Here is a 26695-nt window from a genome sequence, read left to right on the forward strand (position 1 = left end):
TACTGACTTATCGGACCAGCTCTCGGCGTAAACAACGCTTGTTTTTGTAGGACGAGTTTCGTTGGGCAGATTCTGAGAAGCGTACGTACGACTAACGATCTCGCTGTAAACGTGAGGTCGGAAGGTCGTGGCAGCCCTTTTTTAAAACCACCACTTTATCGAGCACACTTATTAAGCCTATTACTGCAGCAGACGAGAGACTCTGTCGTGGACCGAGAAAAAGGAGCCGCATCGAGAGACGGAAAAGTCTTGCAGGAAGTTTTTGAGAAATATCCTCGGTCAAAGGACACTTTCGCAGCCTGAAGTATATACTTATATACTATACAAGTACGTATATACACTATACTCCGTTTCAAGGTAAAATTCGTTTACCTTTTAACTCCTCCTAACCAACGAGCAAATATCGGAGTACCAATGTCCAGATGTAATTAAATATTTCGGCTCCTATTCTTCGGTTAATGGGAATTTCTTTTGCATAAGAATGGATTCGCATGAAAAATTTCGCATTGTCGCGAAGTCGCGTCATTGGTCAACATTTGAAAGTGGTATACGAAGCTGTCAATCCCGCGTGCGAAAATTAATAACGTACGATCCCGAGGAACGGGGTCCCTGGGCTTCGATTCTGGAGTTCAAAGGAATTTATTTTCGCATATAAATAGATTCTTACGAAGAGGTCGATACTGTTGCGAAGTCGCGTCATTGGTCAACCATCGAAAGTAGTATACGAAACTGTCAATTTCTTATACGAAAGTTAAGGTGAAGTGAAACACGTCAAGGAACTTGATCGACGTCGATAAAGAAGATTTTTCTAAATGCCTACGTTGCCAATGTTCGTTTTTCTATTGACAGCTGTGTCGAATTATATTGCACATTGTACCAAATGGCATACTCCACCTGTCGTTTTCGTACAATTAATATCAAGAAATCGAAGTAAAACTCCAGAAATCCTCTGAATTCGTGCTTTCTGGGGTCCTAATTGACTGCAGAGGGACCCCCTGCGCCATTTGTGATTTTCAGGTCAATTAAATTTCCACTCCGAGACCTCGTATTACCATCGTTTTAGCATAGAAGCGCATACGACACTTTTTTTGCCTTTATCCCGTTCAAATGCGAGTTTATCGATTACCAGTGTTCTAAATTGTCGTAAAATTGTCCTGACCCTTCGTTTCTCATATCAGAGCCTTCGATAATTATATATTGATCGAAATACAAGAGCTCGACGCCATTTTGATTCTGGTCTGGGGTGAGTTAAAAAATTTTGTCCAAAAACCCAAATTTTGAATGTGTCAGGACAATTCTTAGATGATCAGAAGTGATGTGTCAAAGTTTCGGACAGTTTGGTCTAATGCCCTTAAAGAAGTAGTGTATTCGAATCGACTGATTTGAAGGTTGTTTCACTTCACCTTAATTAAGGTGCAAACGCGAGAATGGGGTCCCTGGACCCACGATTAGCGGAACGCCTCGAGTTTCTAAATGACCGAAAAATAAGTCGGGCAACCATTTCTCAGTCATCATATCCAGAAGTGTCTTAGGTTGAAATCGTAAAAACTAATCGGGAGTTCCCGAGGCCGGCGTTCGCTTCTGGCAACGCAAGAGCGAGCAAACCGCGTCCGCCATAACGCGGCGTATCGCGATCGAGCGTCACTCCCGACCGAAGTCGGACTTAATCGAATCCGGATTGAATTCCCATTGAACTGTAGGCGTACGTAGACGCGCGGAGCCGATTTCTCGTCTTATACGAGCAGCCGCCATTACCGGATACGGTCACGTGGAGCGCGCCCGATGGAACGTCGTGTATCGCGCGGACGTACACTCGATTATTTTGACGAGTGACTGCGCGATTAATCGGCGAGATAGCGCCTTCCAACCTCCATTAACCCCGCGAACGGCCACGCTATTTATAAACAAAGCGGACCCACTCGATCTTGGCATGGGCTCAAACGCTTTCTTTCCGTTGGGGCGGTCCACTGGAAATTTATGCCCGGCCCGCTGGCCCAATCGAGAGATGCACTTTCCCTCGGCAAATTGAGGACTTCCGAACCGATGCGTGAAGACGTTTCAAGTCGTAAACGCCCTCTCGTATTTAGAGGTCCAGGGTCACCATGGCACATCTCGCGAGGTTTACCATGAAAATCCTCAACTAACCACCGGACGGACTAACTTAAGCAGCTAGCTGTTGCGAACTCCCTGAAAAGTGTTCTCATGACGAATATTGAAGGTAATGTTCAGAAAGGGACAAAGGAAAAATCATCGGAGGTCCATGGGCGGCACTATTTCAAGGATCACGGGCCAGAAAACGTCAGCATTGTATAGAAGACGTGATCAGTGCTTAAACAACTGATACGGCTAAACCAAGACTGTCCCTAGGTACAATGGATAGAAAGGACACTCGGTCTTGAACCACAGAAGCAAGCACTTGGCTCTTATTAGGAATACTCTAGTTTTGAGGGATACGCGCATATTTGTCTTATAATAAGCCATCATACCAAGAGCGAGCTGCGAGATATACGAAATATAGGAAAATTATCGATAGTAAACACGTGTATTTTAAATACCCCCTACAGTATGCTCGTCAAAAACGGCTAACTGGTTAAATATAGTGCTCAGAGGATGTATGAACGACTGTACTTACAGAAGTAAAAGAGACCGACACGACGTGAATTGGATTCTAATCGCTTGCGATGAATGCTTCAATGTCAGGGGATCGATATCGACTCTCTCGACTCGCCACGTTTGGATTTTTATCGGCGAGCGGCCGATCGATCTCTTTATCTTCGTTCTAGGGAGAATCGAGGAAATATTGGCGTTTAGCAGCCGATGTTTTTGTAAACAATTCCAGTAGGAGTGTTAGCGATAAATTTTGCGGGACGCCAGGCGCCGATAAAGGACGTCAAGGGCCGATTTCCGGCGTCGATCGCCATTGGCAAAACTGACCGTCGCCCAGGGGAGAATCTCGATCTCGAGGAACTTTCCACGTGGGACGAAATTCTTTCGGGAGAATGGGCAATCCGGAGGACATTTTCCCGACCATTTTCTTTCGTGGGAGGGAATCGTTTGAGCTTACTTCGTAGTAGGGAAGCTCGAAAGCCTTCGGGCCCGTGTTCTCTCCAGTGGTTAGTCGGCCGGAATTCGGAGAATGTTGGAACGAGGGACGGCAGAGGAGGCAAAGTAACGAACTCCGTGAAAATCGGCGAGATGAAAGGCGAGGAGTGCGCGTAAACCGAGACCGCAATATTAATACATCGCGGCTCATTGCTCCGACGTCATTGTGGGCTTCAAAGGCGCCATGCTCTTCCTCGCCGGAAGTGAACCCACCGGAACTAACCGCCTTGTCCGGAGGCGCACTCCGTGAACGATTAATTAACATCGCCTTGGCCTCGGTGAATCCGTGAAAACCTCTTTCTGAACTGGCATTACGATGCGTCCGGGATTACGGACACGGATGACTCGACCGATTCGAGCACTCTTCAGTGTATCCTCCATTTCGACGTTTTCACGGCACATTTGAAACGTTCACCTCGAGTATCGAGCGAGAAATATCTAGGAACATCATTCACAGTTCATAATTCGCCCCAGAGGGAATAATTCAATTTTTCACTCCCTGAAAAAATCCCATTTAATGATGTCAGATGCGCTAAAATGGGCATACCATTAACAAGACAGTCCGATTGACCCTAGAGCTACCAAATCCTTAAAAATGGCATGTTTTAAATGCCCCACCAAAGGCAAAAAAATCCGCCGGTAGTTCCAATGATAATTTAACCAGACAATTCTGATTCGGTCGAACATACGGCCCCCTTACATTTCTAAAAGATTGAGAAAATTTCCAATGCAAAATTCCTGTCCCGTCCAGGAATGTTATGCTTACCGAGGAAACATATCTCTAATTGCCAGAAATATCTGATACTTTTAACGAGAAAAATTGTAAGGGGGTATCTAATGATCTGGTCTAGGTAAATAATAGGAATTCTGTTTTCTTTTTTCTATGACTGCAATTTTTTTTTAGCGCAAGCAAAAGGAGACAAGAATCGGCGCGGAAAGTCGCACAGCTTCCCTTGGCTTATGTCACGGAAAACAGACACGGGGACCCGAAGACGGCTTCTCGGGGCGGCATGGTCCGGATCCTAATTAAAAGTTACCAGGAGCAGACCTTTTGCGTTCGTTGCCCGTGGGATTAAGTTCCCATAAGACTTCGTTCGCGAATGGGTGCCCAGCAGGTCTCTGGAGTTGGTGGTGGTCGCATAATGAGTACGCATAAATACCGGTGAATTTAGTAGCCGATTACTTCCTGCAACGTGTACACACGACCGAACGTCCAACTTTCCTCGTTTACCTCGCCGCGCGTTTATTGCGACGACGTTAAAATCTGCACGGTTTGCAAGTTTACGGTGCACCCTCGGATGCGTCTCTCAACGCTATAAATTCCGCGATGATCCTAATTATGAATATCCGACCTTGCACGCTTTTCATCTCGCCATCCGATTGGCACGTTTCCTGGTTTCCTCCCGACGAAACGAAACATGAAACTCGACGCATAAGATTTGGCTCCAAATGTAAGTTGAACCAACTTGCTTATTGAGTTCGCCATATTGAAGGTGAAATGAAATCCCCCTCGGATCCTCAATTTCGATCGATATCCAATTATTGAAGGCCCTAATATAAGAAACGGAAGGGTCAGGACAATTGTACGACAATTTAGAACACTCTGGTAATCGAGAAACTCGCATTTGAACGGGATAGAGGAAAGATAAAGTGTCTTATGTGCTACTATGCTAAAACGATGGTAATACGAGGTCTCGGAGTGAAAATTTAATTGACCTGTAAATCACAGATGGCGCAGGGGGTCCCTCTGCAGTCAATTAGGGCCTCAAAAACCTGGAATTCAGGGTATTTCTGGAATTTTATTTCGATTTCTTTATAATTATTGTACGAAAACGACAGATAGAGTTTGCCATTTAGTACAATGCCCAATATAATTCGACCCAGCTGTCAATATAAAAACGAACGTCGGCAACGTAGGCATTTAGAAAAATATTCTCTATCGACGTCGATCAAGTTCCTCGACGTGCTTCACCTTAACTCAGAAAATAAGTCGAATTTACTCTCTTTTGTTATCAGGGCAGAGCGATGCGGTCACCTCGTGAAGAGATGTTGAGAATTCTCGACAATTAAATGTCAGGGAGCGATCTCTTCGCAGGTCGTTCGCGGGTTTCAGCTCTGTCGGGTTCGAGGAACACTCAGGTGGTCCCGCCGCGGAACGGCCGCGCCGCGTGGTCCGCAGGTTCAGCAGCCCGTTGCGGCAGGACCGACAGGATCGTCGGTGCTTTTGAGATTCAAACGAATCCCCGAGGAGCAACAGCTGATACCCGATGCAAAGGACCACGACGGTCCTCTAACGAGACCAACGACCGACGCCGCGACGCCGAACAACGCGACTTCAGTTTAGTTCCGAGCAAATAAAAGATCCAGACCACGATCGCCTTGACTTTTGCCTTGTTCTTAGCATTTCCACAATTGAGTTTTGATCCAGCTCTCGCAATCCAAAAAGTTCACTTTTTACCCTTTTCGCAAGACCAAGAGCACGGAGAGCATCTTTATCTTGCTCTCACACCGAGAAGAAAAATATCCACAAACCAGAGAAATTATTTTGTTAATTCTTTGAATTAACAAAACATTCGACTCAAATGACCTGGAATTAATTGGAAGCAACGTTCCTTCGGAATTGTGGCAATTAATTATAGTTCATTTTAGACAAATTCTTCGGATTAAGGAATTATTTCTTCGGTACTCACGGAAATGTTTCTTTGGTCCGATATATTTTTTCCGTCATTGTGCATTCTCGACTCTTGGTCTCCCGCGGTTGAGTCTTGGTCTCGCAATCGCGCACGAGAGTCCACTTTTCGGTCCTTTTGCAAGATCAAGTCCGATTTCGCTCGTCACCACCTTCGTCACGGAAGCGAATCCTATGGAGACTTGTTGCACATCGGAGGGTGTTGATGGATCGTGGCCACCAAGCCCCTTTCCGTATCCCGCGAAATGCAGACATCGGGCGACCCCCTCTTCACGGGGGTGCGGGGGGCGAAGGCCTCCTGATTGTCGCGGGGTGCCGGAAATTGGTACGTTTACGCCAGTCGTGTCGGAAATGCCCGCTCGAAGCGAGGGGTCCCGGTTTAATGAAACGAGCAGCCCTCTCGCCGTCGAGACAAGGATGGGATGACGGAGGAAAATGCGTTTTATCCCACGTAGGGATATTTCCCAGCCTGGCCCTGCTTATTTTGTCCTCCGTTATCACCCGCTAGCGAGTTTATTCTCCGTTATCAGCCGCACGCGTGATCTCGCCCTGTAAAGTGCATTTAGGACCGTAAACCCGCGAGCCGTGGTAAACTGCTTTTAGGGGTGGCCTCGTCGATAACGAACCACCCTCGCGCTTCCTCGAGGGCGCAAAAACTTCCTAAGTGGCTTAAGTTTATTTCCAAAATTATCGCGGCCCCTTGGAATTTACCTTTATGCATCGCTGACAGCTTCGCCAGGACGATAAAGTAATCGCTAACCGGAGGTATCCTCGCTCGGTGAACAGGGGGATAAATCGGGTTTCAATTACGCCGCCGCGGTTCGCCTTAAATGAATTTACTAATCACTGGCTACGAAATCTCAGGAAGGGGAGGAAAAAAAGAATCGCCGGTTTAATCAGCGGCGTTAATTCCTGCCGGCGAGAAAAGAGCGGAGGAGCTCGGAATGGCGGAAAAAGTTGGAAAGCAGGCCAGAGGCTCCTGAAGCGACCGACGCCCCCCTTCCATTTTAATCTCCCTTCCCATGGGATCGCCCCCGTCAGCAACGCGTACTTGGATCACCCATTGATCCCCTCCTACGAGTCAATATTGACTCCATCGTGTCTCGATCGAACCGATCGCCCTGCAAAACCAGGTCCCTCGAATCGAGCCTCCCCGACTAATCCACACCGGAAGTATCGGCGAAGATGAAAAATGGGGTAAGTCGGTCCGTAGTAGAAATTCCCACCGTCAGTGGAAATTTCTACCTCTTCGAGAACCCACACGCAGAAAAAGGATTCACGGTAATAACGAGATATTTTGTCTGCTGCGAGAAACGTCAACACCTGGAAAATGCACCAGGAGAATTTTTATCCGGAAACATTTTTGTTATATTCAGAACAAACAAAAGATTTCTTTATCGGGACAACACAAATTCATGGTTGCGATGTTCTTTTTCATCGACAAATTGTATGTCGCTCTTTTATTCCAGCTCTTTTATTCCAGCATGGTTGCCTCAAAATATGCGAACATTCGTACTGAATGTAGTGATCTTTGTAGGTCTTTATGAACCTTTATGGATCTTCATGGATCTTTATAGACCTTTATCAACCTTCATAGACCTTCGGGTCCATATAATTCGACACCCTGGTACCATTTACGTTTCGACCTTCCTTCCTCAATGAAGTTAACGACTTAATGGCCTGTTTTCTTTCTAGGCAAATTAATCGTTCAAAGGCGCCTGTTAACCGAGTGTAGGGACCCATCAAGGTCCTCATAAGTGTCCACGGGGCCCCATTGGTTCGGGCTCCGTGGAACACGGTCGATGGTCCTTGGTTTTACCTTCGACCGCCGATTTGTGGCATGCGAAATCTACAAAGGGAACCTTAAGTCCGTCCTAGACAGAGAGGAGGGGGCGGGATTTAAACGAAGGCCAAAGGACGAGCTAAGGATGGATTTACGATTAATGCCTGTGACTCCTCAGGGTCGACACGCAATACCCGGCAAGTGCGACGCCGACGTAAACGAGGTCTTGTTCACTCAGAAATCGGTCAAAACGATATCCTCATTTGAGACCCGACCGCCATTGATTCCACACAATAAATCCATACCCTGAGATGAAAACATTCCTCGAACCAAAGAATTTTCTTCATTCAAGGAATAATCATTTCGCTCAAATTAATTCAACCAAATTGTCTGACAATCACGAAGAAATGTTACCCTCAATTAATTCGAATTTGAGTTAATTCCATTTAATTCCTTGAATTAACAAAATATTTCCGTGGTTCAATGAAATTCTTTTCTTTTCTCCGTGTAATAAATATGACTCTTAATAATTGACGATTGGCCTTAAAATTGACGTGGAGATGTCTCGATGATTTCCAACGATTTCCAGTGATTCCTTATCCTGCTCGCAATTTTATTCGGATAAAATCTCTTAACTTTAACTGATCGTTAATTAACCGTTGTCGTTAGTTTCGTGTCAACGCGTCAACTATAGAATGCTTCCGGTGATTTCCAGCCGCTTTCCATGTGACTTCTAGGGTTAGGACGCATCATTTTGAAAGTCAATAATCCCTTGTTAGGTCGTAAAACCTGAATGAGGTGAACCCTGTCGGGCTAAACCCTCCGATTAACCGATTTACCTGCCCGACTAACCTGGAGGATATTAACCTCTTAACTTACAATATCGTGTGAGAGACGAGGTATATCAATCAGGCCAAACGTGAACAAAACGTGTGAGAGACGTGTGAGACGTTGAACGTTCAGCCAAACCGTGAAATGGCCCGATGTATGACCGACATTTTTGTTGTTTATGGCACGCGCTATTGGAATTTAAATCGTAAGGCAAGGGGTTAACCGCGGTTTACGCGCTCTTGTCAAATGCACGTCTTTGCCGTGAGCAAATCGGTCCCTCTCTTCTCACCCTCGAAAATGGCGGAGAAAGAGAGAGCTCTCGACTTAAATTTATCACCAATTCAGCCGTGTTGCGCACTGTTAGCGTTATGCCCGATGCCGTCACGTTATGGGTTAGAGGTTAATGGTCGTGCTCGCGATCGTTACATACGCCATGGAAATCAACTCTTGCATACAAAGTAATACCTGAAGAATTATGTGCGAAGTGCCTCCTTCGCGATACGTGAAGCTCTTCCAATGTGAGCGTTATTCGTTACAATTGTGACGTTATACGCCGGTTTCGCTACGCGAGTTTCGAGGTGATATTAGCGAGGGCGAATCGCATTACGAACCACCGGTAATAATTAGTTATCCCAAAAGTAATCAGATTTAGGTTCGATGGCACTAACCGAGACTACCGTGAAATCCCTTGCATATGATTAGTTAATCTTGAATTAATGCAATTTACGTTACATCGATATATAGTAAGCTAATCGAAAATTGAAATCCATCGTTTGGTAAACAACTGAAGTCGGATCGGGTTAACTCTAATCGCGCGTTAAGTAATCCTTGATTAAGGTTTTATGAAAGGGTACATCGAAACGTCAAAATATTGATAAAGCTTTTCTCCAAACTGGGTGCACCGAATCTTTTGAAACTTCAACACGTGATTACAGAGGTCCTAAGAAAGAACGCGATATTCATGAAATTAAATTTTTCATTTTAAATGAAATTTAAAAAATAAGTATATATATATATTTTTTTCAAGTGAAATTTTAATCGAAGTAAATTCGAGTTCTCGTTTGGCAAATTCTATTTCCACATCGAATTGTTAAAGGAGATCTCTCTCTCTCTCTCGCTCTCTCTTTCTCTCTCTGCATCTCTTTCCGTCCCTTTGCCAAACAAAATCTGCCAACTCCGAGTCGATATTCCACTTCCCGTCAGACATACGAGGTGCGCTCTACCTGGCACGGTATAATGTCGCAATTAATTAAGACGTACCTTAAACGGCGCTTGCATTTAATTAAGCGATACCTCAAAAGGTGCAATTAATTTATTCCTACCTCGCTACCTCCGAGGTACACTCCGACCTTCGCGCATTAATCACCCGCCGGGTCGCCATTTTTCCTACCATTCTCTCTACCCACTGTTAACCCGGAAATCATTCCTGCGGAATTAAGGGAAACCGTCGGCTTTGAAGGTCCCCACGGATAGGAAAGGAACTCTCGCCAGGAATTCGCGATCCCAAGACCGATAGAGCACCGTCGTCTCGTTTAAGGTGAAATAAAACCCCCTTAAAATCAGTCGATTCGAATACAACACATTTTTTAAAGGGTATTAGACCAAACTGTCCAAAACATTGGCACATCACTCCTGATCATCTAAAAATTGTCCTGACACATTAAAAATTTGGATTTTTTAAAAAAATTTTAACTCAACCCAGACCAGAATCAAAATGGCGTCGAGCTCTCATATTTCGATCAATATACAATTATCGAAGGCTCTGATATGAGAATCGAAAAGGTCAGGACAATTTTACGACAATTTAGAACACTCTGGTACTCGATAAACTCGCATTTGATCGCGATAAAGGCAAAAAAAGGGTTGTATGCGCTTCTATGCTAAAACGATGGTAATACGAGGTCTCGGGGTGAAAATTTAATTGACCTGGAAATCACAGATGGCACGGGGGTCCCTCTGCAGTCAATTAGGGCCCCAGAAATCATGAATCCAGAGGATTTCTGGAGTTTTACCTCGATTTCTTTATAATTCTTGTACGAAAATGACAGGTGAAGTATGCCATTTGGTACAATAACTAATATAAAGTGAAGATGTCCTTTTTTCCATGTATATCGGCTGCACGATGCGCGACCTTGGTTCCCTTCTCCTCGGTTTCCCTCGAATTCCGCGAGGAAAAGGCGAAGAGCAGGGTTTCCGGATTATTCCGCAGGAAGGCCGCGCGTGCCGCGTCGCGGCCGCCTTTTCGGCAGGGTCGTTCACACCGCGGTCGCGCGTCCCTTCCTCGTGGTGGCGCGCTCCTCGCGGCTCGTGCTGCGCAGTAAACAAACCGCAGTGCGTTTACCTCGGCGTACCTAAGAGCCGATTGGAGCACTCGGCGTCCTTCTCTCTCCCGCGGCGCCCGGCTCGCTCCGTCTCACTCGCGCCGCGTCGAGTCACGTAGCGCGCCGCGCGCGTGCTTCTCCGGCGTTCCTTCGATTAACGCGACGCGACGACGCGGCGACGTACCGGTACCCGAGCCGATCCAGGAAAACCCTCAAAGAATCTCCTCATTTCTTAGATTTCGCCTACCGGATCCGAAACTACGCGAGTAACATCGCTGGACACAACACCCCACCAAGTGTATCATACGTCACACAGAGCGCGGCGCTCTTGATCCTTACAAAGCTTTTCCTCCAAACTGGGTGCACCAAATAATTCGAAACATTAACACGTGATTGCGGAAGCTCGTAAAATTTCATTTTCCACAGAAAAAACAAAATGTAATTTTGGTCCTAGTCTAAGCTAAATAAAAAAAAATTTTTTATGAAAAATGAAATCTCACGAGCATCCTTAGGGGGCCTTTCGAACCACGTGCTAAAGTTTCATATGATTCGGTGCACTCAGTTTGGAGAAATATTTTATAAATATTGTCACACTTTGATATGTAAATTCACTCTGTCATATCACCTTAAGCACAGCTCCGATTGAAAATCCGTCGGTGAACGCGCCGCGGTCAGTGCGACGCCCGACGCTCTCGCCGGGACTTCGGCCCTGTAGATGACGTTATCGGGAAGGAAGATGAGCTCGAGTCGCAATTTCACCGCGTTTCCGCGTAAATGACGACCGACGGGCCAAGGGTCAGTCCGGCGCTCTGGCAACGACATTACCCGCCGCTTTTATAATAAGATCCGAGAGCCGTACGTTGACCTAGGCATTGAGTGACGTTTACGGCTCGACGTGCCGCTCAAACGGCGACTGCACGCTCCTCTCTGTGCACGTGTGCGGAGGCTTCTCAGCCTCTTTGATCGGCCGTGAAGATCCCGTTCTCGCGAGATCACAGAGACGCACTTTTACGCGTGCACGCACTTCGCAAATTGCGCACAAGATCCGCGCGAGAGGTGCGCGTCAACGCGCCACGGACGGGCGCGTTTAATTGCGCGACCGCCGGTTAATAACTTAATGTTCCCCAGAGTGGCGATATTAATATCCACGAAGGAGAAAGGGAGGGAGAGGGGGTGCCATCTGCGCGCGGAAAATGACGCGTGCGTTCTTAGCAAGTGACAAAGTTCCTGATCAAATTTTCCTCTCGTGAGAGTTAGTACTCTGCTGTAATTGCGTTAACGTCGGAAATGTTTACAGCTTAACCAAATGTAGGTGTAATCACAGGGAAACTTCATGACGTTTGCATCCTTAACGAGTGACGACGTTGTTGAACAAATTTTCCTCCCATGAGAGTAGTACCTACTCTGCGGTAATTGCGTTAACGTCAAAAATATTTATAGCCTTATCATACGTAGATGTACGTACTCACGGAGGAACTTCCTATGATAGAAACGCTAGCTAACTCTTGCAAATAAATATATCATACATCCAATCTGTATATGGGAAATATTTTTGCTAGTCGATTTTCAAATGTACAATTTTTTGGTATAGTGATCGAGGTTTTTTTTTTCTGCGTGTACGTGAAGTATCGTTGACGGTTTCGCGATTCCGCGGGGGGGGGCGGTGCGTTTCGGTCGCGACTTTTGTCGACGTAGAGAAGACCGCGATCATTCGGCGATGTTAGGCGATGATGATGTTCGGGGGCGCAATTAGGAAGTTAGGAGTGGCCAGGTCCCTTGTTTCCGTTCCCACGGAGGTGCGCGGATATTCGGGGATATTTCCCGGTCGATGACCAGCGTTTCGAAATCCTCGGGGCGAGGCAATAAATGACCCGAAAAGATTTACAAACGTCGGCGCCATCGTAATCGTCTCAATGCACGGAGAAAAGGCCATCTGCAATTTCGAAAAAGGACATCACCGCAGCAATGATTGCACCAACAGTAAAAATGTCTGCAAGCGCACCGAACGTGGACATAACCACGGGAGAGCCTCCTTTAGAAGAAAGGGTTGAATGAATTTACGGCAACATTTTCAATACATTACATTCCCCGAAACAAAGTGACTCTTTCCGCGTGTACTCGCCGAGCACCGTGCATTCCCCGAGTGATTTCCGCGACTTTTGCGCGCTCGTACTTTTTGTTCTTCCCCTCGAGTCCTCTCTCTTTCTCGAGTTTAATACTTTTCTTACTCGTCCACATAAGGGGAACCGGGTATTTTCCTGAGGGCTGCCGAATGCACCGCGACCGAAGAAGAGAGAAAGAGAGACGCGCGAAGTGCGCGCGAACGAGAGAGGGAGATTGAAATTGGTAAAACGTAGAGATGCAAAGAAATGGAGTGAAATGTATCCCGGGGCAAATTGCATAGTAATTTCTGCATATACTGGCACACGCGATCGCCAGCTTCGAGTGACTCGATGTTGCGGCACGAAGGTGCTGCGTCGGTAACGTCGGCCAGCCACTTTGCCGGCAACGCGTTCCCACGTTGCGCGAAACCGCGGGTGCGAATTCCCCCGAAGTGACGCGGTACCGTGGAAGTAACGCACTCGGGCCTCGAGATCGGATATCGACGTCGATCTGGAGCCAATTGCATCAGGCGGATTTTTGCAATTCCGCCGTTACTTTTACAGCCTATAACGCCCTGCATTATGGCCTCCACTTTTCCTTTACCTTTCAATGGGCGTTTCGCCACTTCACGGACACGCCCCACGGTTTTCCGCGTCTCTCCGGTCGTTCCGTCTCCTCCGAGTTACCCTTTTCCCTCTCCCAGCTTTTTACCCTCCACAGGGAAGATTTCCCTCCCTCACATTCCCTGGAAAACCCTCTACGTATCCCCTTTTCTTCCCTTGGTATCTCCCGCCATTATCGCCCTCTCCCGACCGCCATTTTCGCGCCCACGTTTCTCATCCTTTCCTCCCCTGAGAAAAAGAGAACCGAAATGTCCTCGAGTGAAAGAAATCATTCTTCGAACGGTACCAAATAAATACTCCGATAACTCGAAGGATCATTACCTGACTCGAGTGAATTGGAATAAATTCGATGCAGCATTTATTCGGAAATATGACGATTTATTTCAGTCAAATAGTTATTCTTTCGATTAGTAAAACATTTCGTTGGTTCGGCGGGATTTTCTTTTTTTTTTTTTAGAATGACTCGGAATTCGCTTATGCGCCACTCTTTAATCTTTTATCGGGCATATCTGAATATCCTTCTTAGTTTGCGATTCTTTCAGATATTCGATATCTCTAGTCGATATTCGAGGTCCATCGCGGGGTGTGTAGGACATGTCGGATATGTGTAAAGTGTCGTCGTTATTCCTGGTTCTGTCGCTAGTTACGATTTAACCAGTTGGCTCTTACCTCGCCACCCGTTACATCTGGAAGTACGGCGATTCGGCACTTCCAGTTTGGCATGCCCGTTGCGATTCCGTATCTTTACGATTACGCGCTTCCGGCGAGGGATTCCAAGACGCGCAGCGAACCTCTGCCCAAGGAGTTTCGCGAAGGAAGTGTCCCCGAATTAAACCGAACTACGGTTCCAGGCGCGAGGATAAGGACACCTCGAGAGGCGCAGTCCTCGCGATAAGGACTCGCATACTCTCTCTAGCGGTAACCGCAAACGTAATAAAAATTGCCGACGAAACGCCACGTTAACGTTTCCTGCAATTTCATCGTCAGTCCTTCCTGTGTCTAGTAAAAACTAAACCTGAGTATCCGCGAACAATTCCCGCCATTTAGAAACACAATTTGATATCCAAATTCTGCTATCTCGCGCGGGTTCCGAGATCCACTAAAAGTTTGAACAACGTAAACATTTATCCACGAGAATCATCATCGAGTTGGAAAATCGCGCGAATTGTTCGGCACCGAAAATCCGTAAAAAAATTTGAGGTACTTAGGGAGTACCGCGACGTTTCGGAATTTTTTCCCATTTATATTTCGAGTACCCTCGAACCACTGAGTACCGTGGAAGCGGTCAAGGGTGGCGGAAGCCATCGAATTCTGCGATGGAGGGACGAAAAAAGCCACACCATGAGTACGTGTAGTTCCGTCGGGAAAGCGTCTCTTGATACGGGAAAGCCCGAGTTCCGACGTTTCCCGGGTGATCCCGCAGGGTCGCACTTGGTCACGGGATCCCTAGACGACCTCCTCGAGGCGGCGCGTAAAAGCTCAACACTTACCGGTGATTCTCAGGCAGCACGTCATAAACGTATCCCGGGTCTCCTCGCGTTCCGACGAGATCACGGTAACGCGCGTCCTGGACCAGTACATGAAATCCTCCTCGAAGGCGCCTTCGTCATAAATGTTGGCACTCGCATCCTGCGCCCGAGCCCCGTCCTCGGGCGCGGGCGAGTCCTCGGCGTCTTGCGAGGTAAGGACGGGGTCATCTCGAAGAGTAAGGACGGGATCCTTCCGAAGAGTGAGGGCAGAGTCCTCCTGTCGAGGGAGGATGGAGTCCTCGCATGGAGTAAGGACGGGATCCTCACGTAGAGTAAGGACGGGGTCCTTGCATCCATCGAGGACGAGGTCCTCCCGTTGATCGGAGTCTTCTCGCAGAGGAAGGACAGGGTCCTTCCGTCGTTTGAGGCCAGGGTCTTCTTGCAAAGGATTGACAAGGTCCTCGCGTCGAGTAAGGGTGGGGTCCTTTCTCCGAGGATCCTCCCGGAAGACAAGGACGGCATACTCCGGCTCCTCGTCCTCGTCCTTCCTCCGAGGAAGGATTGGGTCCTTCCTTCGAGTAAGGACGGGGTCCTTTCGCCGAGGAAGGACGGAGTCCTTCCTCTGAGTAAGGACAGGGTCCCCACCTCGAGCAAGGATAGGGTCCTTCCTCCGAGGATCCTCTCGCACGACAAGGACGGCATACGCCGGCTCCTCGTCCTCGTCCTTCAGCTCCTTCGGGGGGTCGTCCAAATGCTTGCCATCCACCGAGGAGCCCTGGCCAGGACGTCCCTTCTTCTCCCTCCTGGCTCCTTCCTGGACTTCCTTTCTCTGGGGTACGTTCTCTTCTTCCTCTCTCCTCGGCTCTTCCATACCGACCGGAACCGCTGCAACAGAGAGAGTTCCTTTACCGACTTTACCGACACCAGTTAACGTTATCCGCGGGAACTTAGAGCTTGAGCTTACGAGCTATCCAGGAACAGATAGAACCCACTCTTTACCGACAGGGTACTGCGCGCGTAAATCCACGTTTCCAGCGAAAGCTCATTCAAACTACTTCTCTATGATCCCGTTTTACCGGCCGATTGGTCGGCAAGGTAGACAACCTCCTTTTGGCGAGATTACCCGCCTGCAAGCTCATCCCTTTCAGGGTTGCGGCGATGCAAGCAGGGTGTAAATGAACTTTCAAGAGTGTAAAGGGGAAAGCTCGTCGGCAACGAAATTTCCTTCCTTATCGCATGAATTTCTCTAAGGGGCCGGAAATTCCCGCGCAATGGCGAAAAGCTCGACTCCTCTCCTCTCTGCCGGGCATTCGGGCTTTACCGGGAGCTTTTCGGTGAAGCTCTCGAGCTCCTTGCCGGGAACTTCTCCCTGGGCAAGTTATCGATTCGAGGCTTCCGGGAGCTTGCCGGCGGCGTTACCTGGGAGACGTCGCAAGCTCGCGTTAAGCGCCGCGCTCGGGAGCTTCGTTCGATGACCTATGCCCGGCAAAGTCTGATTACTAATTACTCTAATACCCACCCCACGGAGGCGTAAATCTTATCGGCCATGGAGACCCCCCTGGGCTTAATAAAAGCGTCGCATGGATCCGGTTCCCGGGCGCGCGCCTAAAAAGCCCAAGCTCTGGTGACCAAAGGATATCAGGTTATGCATCCCGTCGTTTCCAAACATCCGCAAGCTCGATACGTCCCGTCGAAAATCGAGAGACATGGACGCGCGTCCATTCTGTTTACATCAGAGCTTTGTACACGCGTGACACAAAGCCCCGATGACGTAAAGTCGTGGGAAAAAAAGCGAATGCCATGAGAAAAAGCTCCCCTGAAACAAGGGTGTCCAAAAAAATATTTATAAAACTTCGCCAAGCTGGGTGGACTGAATAATTTGAAACTTCAACACGTGATTGCAAAGGTCCCAATAATGTGTATATTCGAAAAATGAAATCCCGCGGCTCTCAAGATCTTCACTGGGACCCTTGTAATCACGTGTTAAAGTTTCAAATTATTCGGTGCGTCCAGTTTTGAGAAAAGTTTTATTCTGACTATATGGTATGTACATATGACACTTTCATACTAAAAGCGCATGGCGCCGAGCAAGGACTCGAAAAAGTACAGGAGGAGCGAGCTTTCCGATGTTTCTTGAAACAAATCCAAGTATTCACGCCGGAGAAGAAGGTTGGTACAACTCTAGCTTGTTATGTAAACCCGGGGATAACCCGTTGGCCAGCTTTCTCGTGCCGGGGAGCTTGCAAAAGACCGACAGGCGCCTTGCGTCCTGGCAGAAGCGCAAAGGATGCGGCAGTCATTCCGCGGGAAACGCGAGACTTTTGCCGGGGTTTTGGCCGTGGGCAGACGGGAAAAACGCGGACGTGAGGGGAACGAGGGACAGGGAAATGGAGGCTGTCGGAGGCGAAAGCTCTCGTGGCGATATCGTGCCGGCCGCAGGCTGCAAAGGCGGAAGCTCGGCCGCGACGCGACGCCGCGATGCATCATCCGCGATACGATACGCGACAACGCGTCGCAAATATCGCGACACGCTGGATATCCAGGCCGAAAAACGTCGAAGCCATTCGTTCGATCAACACTAGACGTAACTATTTCGGAACAGAGATCGAGAGCTTGGACGAGAGCTTGCGCCGAGAGCACTGAATCCACGTTACGTTCATACGAGATATCGCCGTGGCTCGATCACGTCTTGAGGAGTTAATGGAAAAAGATGAACAGCCAGAGGTGCAAGGAAGCTGCAGCTTGCGATACCCGGAAAAGCTCGCCGACTCAAATCCGTCGATTGTCCCGACCTCGAGGTTCGATCTCGAGAGTATCGTTTCCACGCTTTCGACTCGCCAGATGGCAAGAGCTCGAGCCGAAATCGCGGGGACGGCTTGAAGCTTTCAAGATCAACGAGTCGTGACGAAAGCTCATCTTTACGACGAAAGCGAGTCTCCGCCGGATTTCGCAAATCGGAAAGAAGACCGGCTTTGGAATTAAAGAACGAATTAAGCCTTCCGGACACGACGGCGGTTTCGTTATCGGTACCGGCAAAGACTGGTGAAAACGATATTCACGGCGATTGTTATCTTTTACTTTGAAAATCAAGCGAAAAGCTCCCGTACAATTTCTTTCCACTGTGCATACTTTGCCTGTAATCACTAATTAACTGGAAAACAGCTGATCGCCACGGCTGGTTGGCCGTTCTTCGGAAAATGATTCCAGGGAAACTATGCACTGTAGAAGAAAATTACATAGAGCTTTTCGACTCCCTTTTTATCGTGGAAAGCGATGGGTGAATCATAATCACGAATTTAGTGACACCTTGTACATGCCTTCGATTTTTTTCTTCGTCACACTCGCGCCAAGCCCTCGATCTCCCATGGTCCAGGTTAAATCCGGACACCTGAAGCCCGCGCTGCACCAATAACGAAAGCTCCTTATCGAAAGAGATTATCGAGGGTCGACCACTTCCCCCGTGAGTTAAGGTCGAGCAACTTCCGGAGCTTAACTCGTCCACTCTGTCTCGTCGTCCGGGAAGTCGTCGCCCGTTTCATGGCTAAACTTACGCTCGCGTCCGCTGCAAGCTCGATTCGTTTTCATCGGTCCTACTTTCGGCCGCAAGCTCGGCTCGTTTATCGCACCCACCGCGAGTTCCGCTCACCCCTCCACCCTCGGAAACATAAAGCTCCGCCTTCGACGATTCATTCACTTACGCCGGTTAGTAAAGCTCGGGCCCTCATTAATTACGCCGCCGCGCCGTTATAGCGCGCACACTCGCTCTAATCACAATTAGCAGCTTTCAAGGGCTTTCCGTGAAGCTCGTCCCCGTAAGCTCCGTCCTTCGGGTTTCACGGCCGGGATTTCAAAACAATCCCTTAACCCTGCCCTCACCCCTTCCGGTTGCCCTCTTGCCTCTCCTTGTCCTATTGTTACAGCAAACATTCCGCCTCTCCTTGTCCTATTGTTACAGCAAACATTCCGCGCGTACGCACCGCGCGGAATGCGCCGATTTCAACCCCTAATCGTGTTTACTCTTCGCGAACGAAATCTCCCCAAATTACGGTGCGGAAAAAAAAAAATCGTCAAGAACCGATCGCCGACGATTTTTCGCGTTCATTCCTCCCTGGGGTTATTTCTGGGGAGAACGATGTCGTTACGGGGGTACGTTAAGGTGATGTGAAACACCTAGTTAAAAAAAAAAGCTCCACAAACGATTCGTTTCTCGGATCCTCGCTTTCGCATCGCCTTAAGGCGATGTCAAAGTAGCATCGAAGAGGTTTTGTTTATAAAATTTTTCTCCCAACTCGATTTAACGGATAGTTTGAAACTCTACAACGTGAATAGGGAGATTATAAGGAAGGTCCTGAACCTCTTGAAATTTTAATTCTTTTCACCTTTGTTTATAGGTATTTTAAAAATAGTTTATAAAAAATTAAATTTCCCGAGTTTCAGGACCTACCTTAGGGTCTCCATATTCACGTTTTAAAGTATGAAACGATTTGAGACACCCAGTTCGTAGAAAAGTTTTATGAACGATTGAGCTTTCGGATGCCACTTTCACATCCCCTTAAGGGTCCGAATTAACACCCATAAATTCAAATATCTGGCGATACAGCATTTCCGGTTCGGGCTCTGATTCCGTTTCCACGTTTCCTCGCTAAAAGCTTCGAATGCCCGCGACCATTAAGTCGGTCTCGTCGGATTCCTCGAAAAGCTCCTTCCTTGATCCACCCTCGCGCCTCTTAAACCCACCCCTTCTTTTTAGTTCGACGTCAACCCGAAACAAATCGGCTTTCAAATTGAAAAGTTCCACCCCGCGCCATTGATTTCGCGGCTTGTGGGGAGCTTTACCTTTTTGCGATTGCGATTTCCGTCGCAAAATTCAAGAAATCGAGCTCGGGCCAAAAGCTCGGGGGGAAATAGTCGGCTGAATGTTCGCTGCGCCCCGAGTGTGGAATGTTTCGGGTTTCCGACGATTCGAGCAAATTGACAATGTCTGAGGGGTGAAAAAAGAGAAAAGAAAAAAAGACGCGACGTGACCGCTCGTTCGAGAACGCCTCTTAAGCGGATTTGTCGTAACGACAGTGCTTGCGGCAAATGTTCGAGGAGGCTTCGAAACGATCCCGCCGCCCGTCGAACAATAAACTGGCCGGCCGACTACTCCACCCTTCTCCCTCGAATTCTCGATCCTCGGCGAGGGGTTGCCGTAACTTTGCGTTTTGATAACTCGCTCCAGAGGCGCGACCGGCCGACCCGGAGGGGGAGAGATCCCGAGGGAAGCACTGGAGGATCCGGGAACGCGGGAACCTGGGCTTTCCATTATCCCGGTTGTGTCTAGATTTTACACCCAGCCGCTCCCCTCTGTGGCATCGCCTTGTCATTAACCGCTTCCCCTTGAGCTTCTCGATCGTTTCCGATAAACTCGGCTCCGCCGCGGACGTGTCGCGCGATGTGCTCGCGACAAGGAACTCCGACCAGAGGATGACAAGCGCCGAACACAGTTTCCGCACTCTTGGGTGGTGAGGGAATTAGGGGATGCTTCCGAACACCTCAAGGAGGACGATGTTTCGAAGTGACGGGAATTTCAGCCTCTGCTAGTTTCTTGATTTTTATCAATATTTTGGATAGCGCCATGTGCTCGCGATAAGAAACTCTGTCCAGTGGATGACAAGCGCCGAACACAGTTTCCGCACCCTTCGGTGGTGCAGAAATTAGGGGATGCTTTCGAACACCTCGAGGAAGGACGATGTGAGGGGAATTTCAGCCTCTGCTAGTTTCTTGATTTTTATCAATATTTTGGGTAGCGCCATGTGCTCGCGATAAGAAACTCTGGCCAGTGGATGACAAGCGCCGAACACAGTTTCCGCACCCTTGGGTGGTGCGGGAATTAAGGGATGATTTCGAACACCTCGAGGAGGACAATACAAGTAAATGGAATTAGAGTCTTTGGTATTTTGACAATTTCGATAAAATCTTATGCTCGCGATAAGAAATCCGTTACTTTGTCAGGTTTATCTGCTTCAAAGTTAAGAAAAAAGAACCCACGTGGACGGAAGTGGTCGACGGGTCCAACCCCTCTTCGTGGGCCGAAAAAGACAATTGCACTTTCATCCAAGACCAACATTGAATATAAAGTTTTGCTCTTATAGCAGGAATATAAGTTCGTTATAATTACGTTACGTTACGTTGAAAACGGCGGGGACTTCTTCCTCAGCCCATTGAAATTTCTCGTTATCACCGTATATTGTTTTTCTGCGTGGCACGCGCCACCCCCAACGCACTCGACCCCCCGCGAGGGTCATCGATTCATCGAGCGGTCGTCCGCGCACATTAATCACGCGCATTATCGCCAATTGCACTCTCCGTTGGTCGCACCCCTTTCGTCAGCTAGCAGGTGTAACGCGTCCCCGAATATGGGGACATTTCCCGGGCCCTCTGCGCACACCCCCTCGACGATCCGCGCCAAAGTTGGGACGAAGCCTCCCGCGTTAAATCTCCGGCGCAAGACCTTACGTAAAACGGCCAAAGTGCACTCACCCCTCGCCCCGTAATAACGAGTTACGACGGTCGAAGTTCGCCCGACGACCCATTAAATTCCAACGCGGGGGTTAATGCGCCGGCGGACGGAAACGCGATACGCTGCGAAGAAATCCGAACGAGGAAGTCGAAAATCCGAATATTTGCGAAACGTCGATCCGACGCGTTAGATATTTTGGCGCGAATCTAACGATACCGCATGCAGGCGGTTTGGCATGTCGCGATACCGTGGTAATTAACACATTCGCGACCGCTGACGGGAATTCACGTCATTTTAAATTCTATTCCTTATTGCCGCTGACGTGAATCACGTCCATGACGATACACGGTACAAGTTTGCGGCAACCAGTTAAAGAATTTCATTATTTTCGCCGGTAGTCAGTATTTGAAACGGAAAAAATTTGCCGCTCGCGAATGTGTTAAGGATCGGCTTGGAAGGAATTTTTATAGGGATGTACCTATGCACAACTTCTACGCACTTCAAACGGGGGGGTAGTGTGCGTATCCTACCCTCCGCTCCCTCGAAAACGCGCCAATCGTTCGCATTGACGTTACCTATCCCCCGCGAGTTGCAATCAAGCCGAATTCGCTATTACCGTTGAAACTCTAATCCGGTTAAGATGCAATAATAAACGCGATTTAGCTTCGCCCCTTCGTTCCCCGCCAACATTCCCGCAGAGGGTCGATCCCAAACCGATCCGAAAATACTTTCGGGAGACCAGGGAAATCTCATTTTACGTATTATAAATCACTTTCTTAGAAGGAAATAAAGAAAAAAAAGAAATAAAATTGAAAGAAATTCGTAAAATAAAAAAATGAAAAGAAAATAAAAAGAACAGGAATTTTCGCATCGAGGAATGATGGTAACCTTACTTTCGACTACGTTATCAAACATTCAAGTGTTCCCGAAATAATCGAAGAATCGATACAGGGAAGAAGGGCATCTAGGAAGTTCGCGATACGGCGCGGCTCGTTTCCGCACCGGGGAAATTTCGCAGGATAGCGGAATTCGGCGCGGTATTGCACCTCCCCTGGCGGGGCAATCAAAGTAAACGCGTGTCTTTTCAACGGGGCCCTTTTCAATTGATCTCCGATATTATAGAACTCGAGGTCCCTCTTCGTTATCACGAAGGTTCCTCTCCACCCCTTCGTCCTCGGCGCAGTTGTAACGAGAAACGAGGGGGCGAGTGCCGGTTCTTTGTGAAACTTTTACGAGGGCTAGCACGGCCCCAAGTGGCCGTCCCTCCTCCCTTTTCCGCGCTTTTCACCCGGTGCGAAATGCAGAGGCACTCGTTTTTAATTCCCCCCAGGCCGAATCGTATCGATGGGATGTCAGACACTCGGAATGCAAATGGCGCTCTCGAGCTACGCCGGGGGAGAAAGAGAGAAATTCCGGCGAATGGACAGCTAGACGGACACGGCGATAATTGTAAGTAGCTAGATACACCGATCGGTATCTACATTACTCGCAAATGGATCGATATCCAGGTGATTTAATAAACGGATGCAGGTGGGGACAACGTCCGAGTACGCGATCCGGGCATGCGATAATTCATGAACATTATTATAAACGTCGGAAATGACCAACGACAGGATTTGATTAATCCGTTTGACGCCGATTGACTTCTGCTCTTTAATGTAGAAATGCTATAATTACGCCTATTATTTCGTACTCATTATTTAGGACTTATCCTGATGTAAACGCTTCGCTCGACGATCGAATTACAATCGAATGTCGCTACATGAACTCGATGAAAAGAGAAATGACTCCTGGAAAATTCTGAACACCGAGGTCTGATTGAAAGTCTTTCTCTTTTTTTAACTATACACCCGTCTCTCAATTTACGCGAAGTATCCGTCCCACGTGGATTCGTATTACGCGAATGAAAATCACGGAAATAAGGTCGGTCGGTACTAAAGAAAAGATATTGGAAATAAAAGCTAGTACATGTAAGCTTAAGAAATACATACTTATTCCACGTAGCTTAATGAAAAAGGAGAGAAATGAAAAATTACGTCTCAGAACCGTGTAAATTGTGTTATAATTTACCGGGTAAAGAAAGTATTGGGTAAATTGAGGGAGGAGTTGGGCAAGAGTGTTGCTAATATTTACGAGAACCATATTTTTGTAAGTTCCATTGTTTAACGCATCTCCATGTCGCGTGACGAATTCGATGTAGTACTTGCATCGTAATTCCCTCCCACTCACGTTCGATTTCCCTTTCAATCTCCTGGCCGGGGCATTCTCAAGGATAGAGATGCACTCGGCAGGAAGTGAGTAAGGATTATCCAAGAATTCGACAAAATTTCTCCTGGCAGAACAAGTGTGCGATTATCGAGTGCCAAGGACTCGGTCGAATTGCATGATGCGAATCGAAGGACGAATCGATATTTCCAGGCCACGTGGTATGTGGTTACATCGATTGCACCCTCAGCCGAGGACAACAAGTGCAGGAAAGTGCGCGAATCTCCTGATAAACAAAGCGGCGTGCAGGAGTGCAAAGGCGCATCGACCAAAGCATCGCATAATGGACGGCCGAGATGAAAGGGGAAAAAAGTGTTTTCGCGCCAACTTTGATGTCGCCGAAAGGAAACGAGAGAATTCGCGACAAGGTCGGAATTGTCCTTCCAAATTGAGATGTGACGAGCTCAATTCTCACGAGATGGAAAATAGAGACAACGTCCGGAATTCTCGAGGATGCATCCGGAATGCAGGAGAGATGCACCTCGTAATATACATAATACACCCTGGGAAGAAAAATTCATTGAACCGAACATCTCTTCGAAGAGTACCAGAGAAATATTTTCCCTGAAAGAGATTGCCATAATTCCAAAAAGAAAACCTCGGATCCTGTTTATTCGAATTTATGCAGTCGAACAATTACTGTTTGAATGAACGATCTATTTCTTCAATACCATTCAAACAAAAATCTATCTCTGTTTCGAAATACGAAATATACTCCTCCCTCAATTTACACGGTAAATTAAACCACAATTTGCGCGGTTTTTAATACCAATATTTTTTCTTTTGTAGGGACAGACGTTACGCGACGCGATTTCCGTTCGCGTGAAACGAATCCACGTGGAACGGATGCTGCGCGTAAATTAAGGGAGGGGGGTGGTGAATAATTTATTTATACATCGACTCGTAAACGTGAAAGTATTAGGTACACCTAGGATAACCAATAAACAGGTAAGTAAGCAGGTAAACACGTACAAACACCAATGAGAAGGATTGCTCGAGTTAAGCGGATTTTGTTATAAGCCCATCGCGCTCGTTGCGACAACGGGAGCGCTCGATCGTGATAAAATATTCAGACTGGGTAAATATTCCGTTGAAAAATTTAATTGACATCGATCGAGTTAACGCAATCCAATGACATCGAATTGGAAGGGGGTTCGGCGAGGGAGTCAATTACGGAAATACTGAAATACTTTAATCATGCGCGCCGCCGAGTCCCTTTCCAGGCGAACGAAGAATCGGCGGAAGAGCAGATATTTCCAAGGTAAATCGAGCATTTCATGCTGACGTCTACAATGCTATTCTCCGAAGGAATAGAGAGAGAGAGAGAGAGAGAAAGAGAAAGAGCTGCGTCCCGTGGAGCCGCAAAGACGGAGGGAGAAAGCGAGAATGGAGCTTAGAGACCAGGAGAGAGAGGGAGACGTATAGAGATGATCTGTCGGGACGAGGGGCAGGGGATAAACGCGGGATACATAATTACTGGGTGCACATTGCGGTGCATATTGCACCAGGACAGAAATGTCGAGTACGTTCCTCGGCTTCCCCGCTACGAATTTCGCCATTACTCGGTCCACGATATCGGATCCCGGAGAAATTCGCGCGTCCCAAGACGTATCCAGCAGCCTTGTCGAGGATAACTTTCCATTCGGCCGTAAAAACGAATTTAATTTCGCGAATGCATTTCTTGGCTCCACAGGTGACTGACATTATTACAGGGCCCCCCCTCTGGGAGGAGAAGAGTATCCGGAGCAGTAATTAGACCGAGTGCAGCGGCGAGGTCCTCGTCAAAATTCCGCAATAAATCCGGCAATAAGACCGGTTAATTTGCAATTAGAACACACAGAAAAATCCATTTGACCCTAATAAAGAGTCGCTCTCGACCGAATCATGCACGTTCAACCGCATTGTATTCGAACGAGGTAATTGGCATAATTGTGAAGCCACGGTTAAGACTCACAGGGGACACTCCGGGTCACCGTAGCCTGATACAAAAATTTCATCGAACTGGAGAAATATTTTCTTAATCCGAAGAATATCGGAGCTAAATGAACTGGAATAAATTGGACGCAACATTAACTCGGAATTATGACAATACGTTTGAGCCAAAGAATTATTCTTAGAATTACCAAGATCCTTCTTTGGTACCATTCAGAGAAATATTTCTTTCGTTCGATGAATTTCTGTTTCTCAGCGTAGTCCGCCGCCCGACAAACTCAAGGTATAAACCAAGTCAATGGTAATTAATTCTAATCTCCAACTATCAATAACGACTATCCCCCTTTTACCCAACATGAAAAGGAAAATGTCGAAAAATAGAAATCGTCAATATTAAAACCGAACCGTAAGCAAGAAGTCACGAGGCCGGTGCCGGCACGAGTGTAGCAGAGGTAGGATTAAATCCCGAAGGACTCTGAGAAAAGATTCGACTCTGCTCTATTTCCGCCGAGAAAGGAGTAAGTAATGCAGTCAGTGACCCGCCGACAAAGCAGGTCGCCTCTCCGATCGCGTTATGCGGCGGAAACTCCGAACGCGGTCCTTTTGTCGGGTGTCGTGTAGATCCTCCGCTTTCGCGGAACACCGCAAACCGCGGGGCCAATTAGGGTCGACTTCAATCCGAGTAGAAGATGCGCATATCGCGGTAATTCTCCGGCGAAGATCTTGCCGCGAGGGCGATCGTACGTGCTCGCTCTGTACGGTACCGCGGTACGTTGGAGGCCGCTGCAGCGCGTCTCAGTACGTTGGAGGCCGCTGCAGCGCGACTTAGTACATTGGAGGCCGCTGCTACACGTCTCGGTACGTTAAAGGTCGCCTCAAGGCGTTTCGGTACGTCGGAGGCCGCTGCAACACTCTACGATACGTTGGAGGCCGCTGCAACGCTCCGCGATACGTCGGAGGCCGCAGCAACGCTCCACGATACACGTTGGAGGCCGCTGCAGCGCGCAGCAAGGTGCGCCGTGCGGAGCCCCTCGCACGTGTCTGCCGCGGAGAAGAAGCGACATAGAAACATCAT

General features: G+C 47.9%; 1 protein-coding gene across 1 annotated transcript in view; it reads right to left on the reverse strand.

The window, feature by feature from the left end:
* Nucleotides 1-26695, reverse strand: part of LOC111673845 — a gene marked incomplete at its 3' end in the record, with an annotated part of 208512 nt that overhangs the window by 157840 nt on the left and 23977 nt on the right. Inside the window, exon 2 of the mRNA XM_023433147.1 lies at nucleotides 14943-15806. Coding sequence (XP_023288915.1) covers nucleotides 14943-15792 — 850 coding nt within the window. The remainder of the gene's footprint in view (nucleotides 1-14942; nucleotides 15807-26695) is intronic.

This window comes from Orussus abietinus, unplaced genomic scaffold, assembly GCF_000612105.2.
Source record: "Orussus abietinus isolate OABI.00-Male unplaced genomic scaffold, Oabi_2.0 scaffold115, whole genome shotgun sequence".
NCBI classification, from domain to species: domain Eukaryota; kingdom Metazoa; phylum Arthropoda; class Insecta; order Hymenoptera; family Orussidae; genus Orussus; species Orussus abietinus.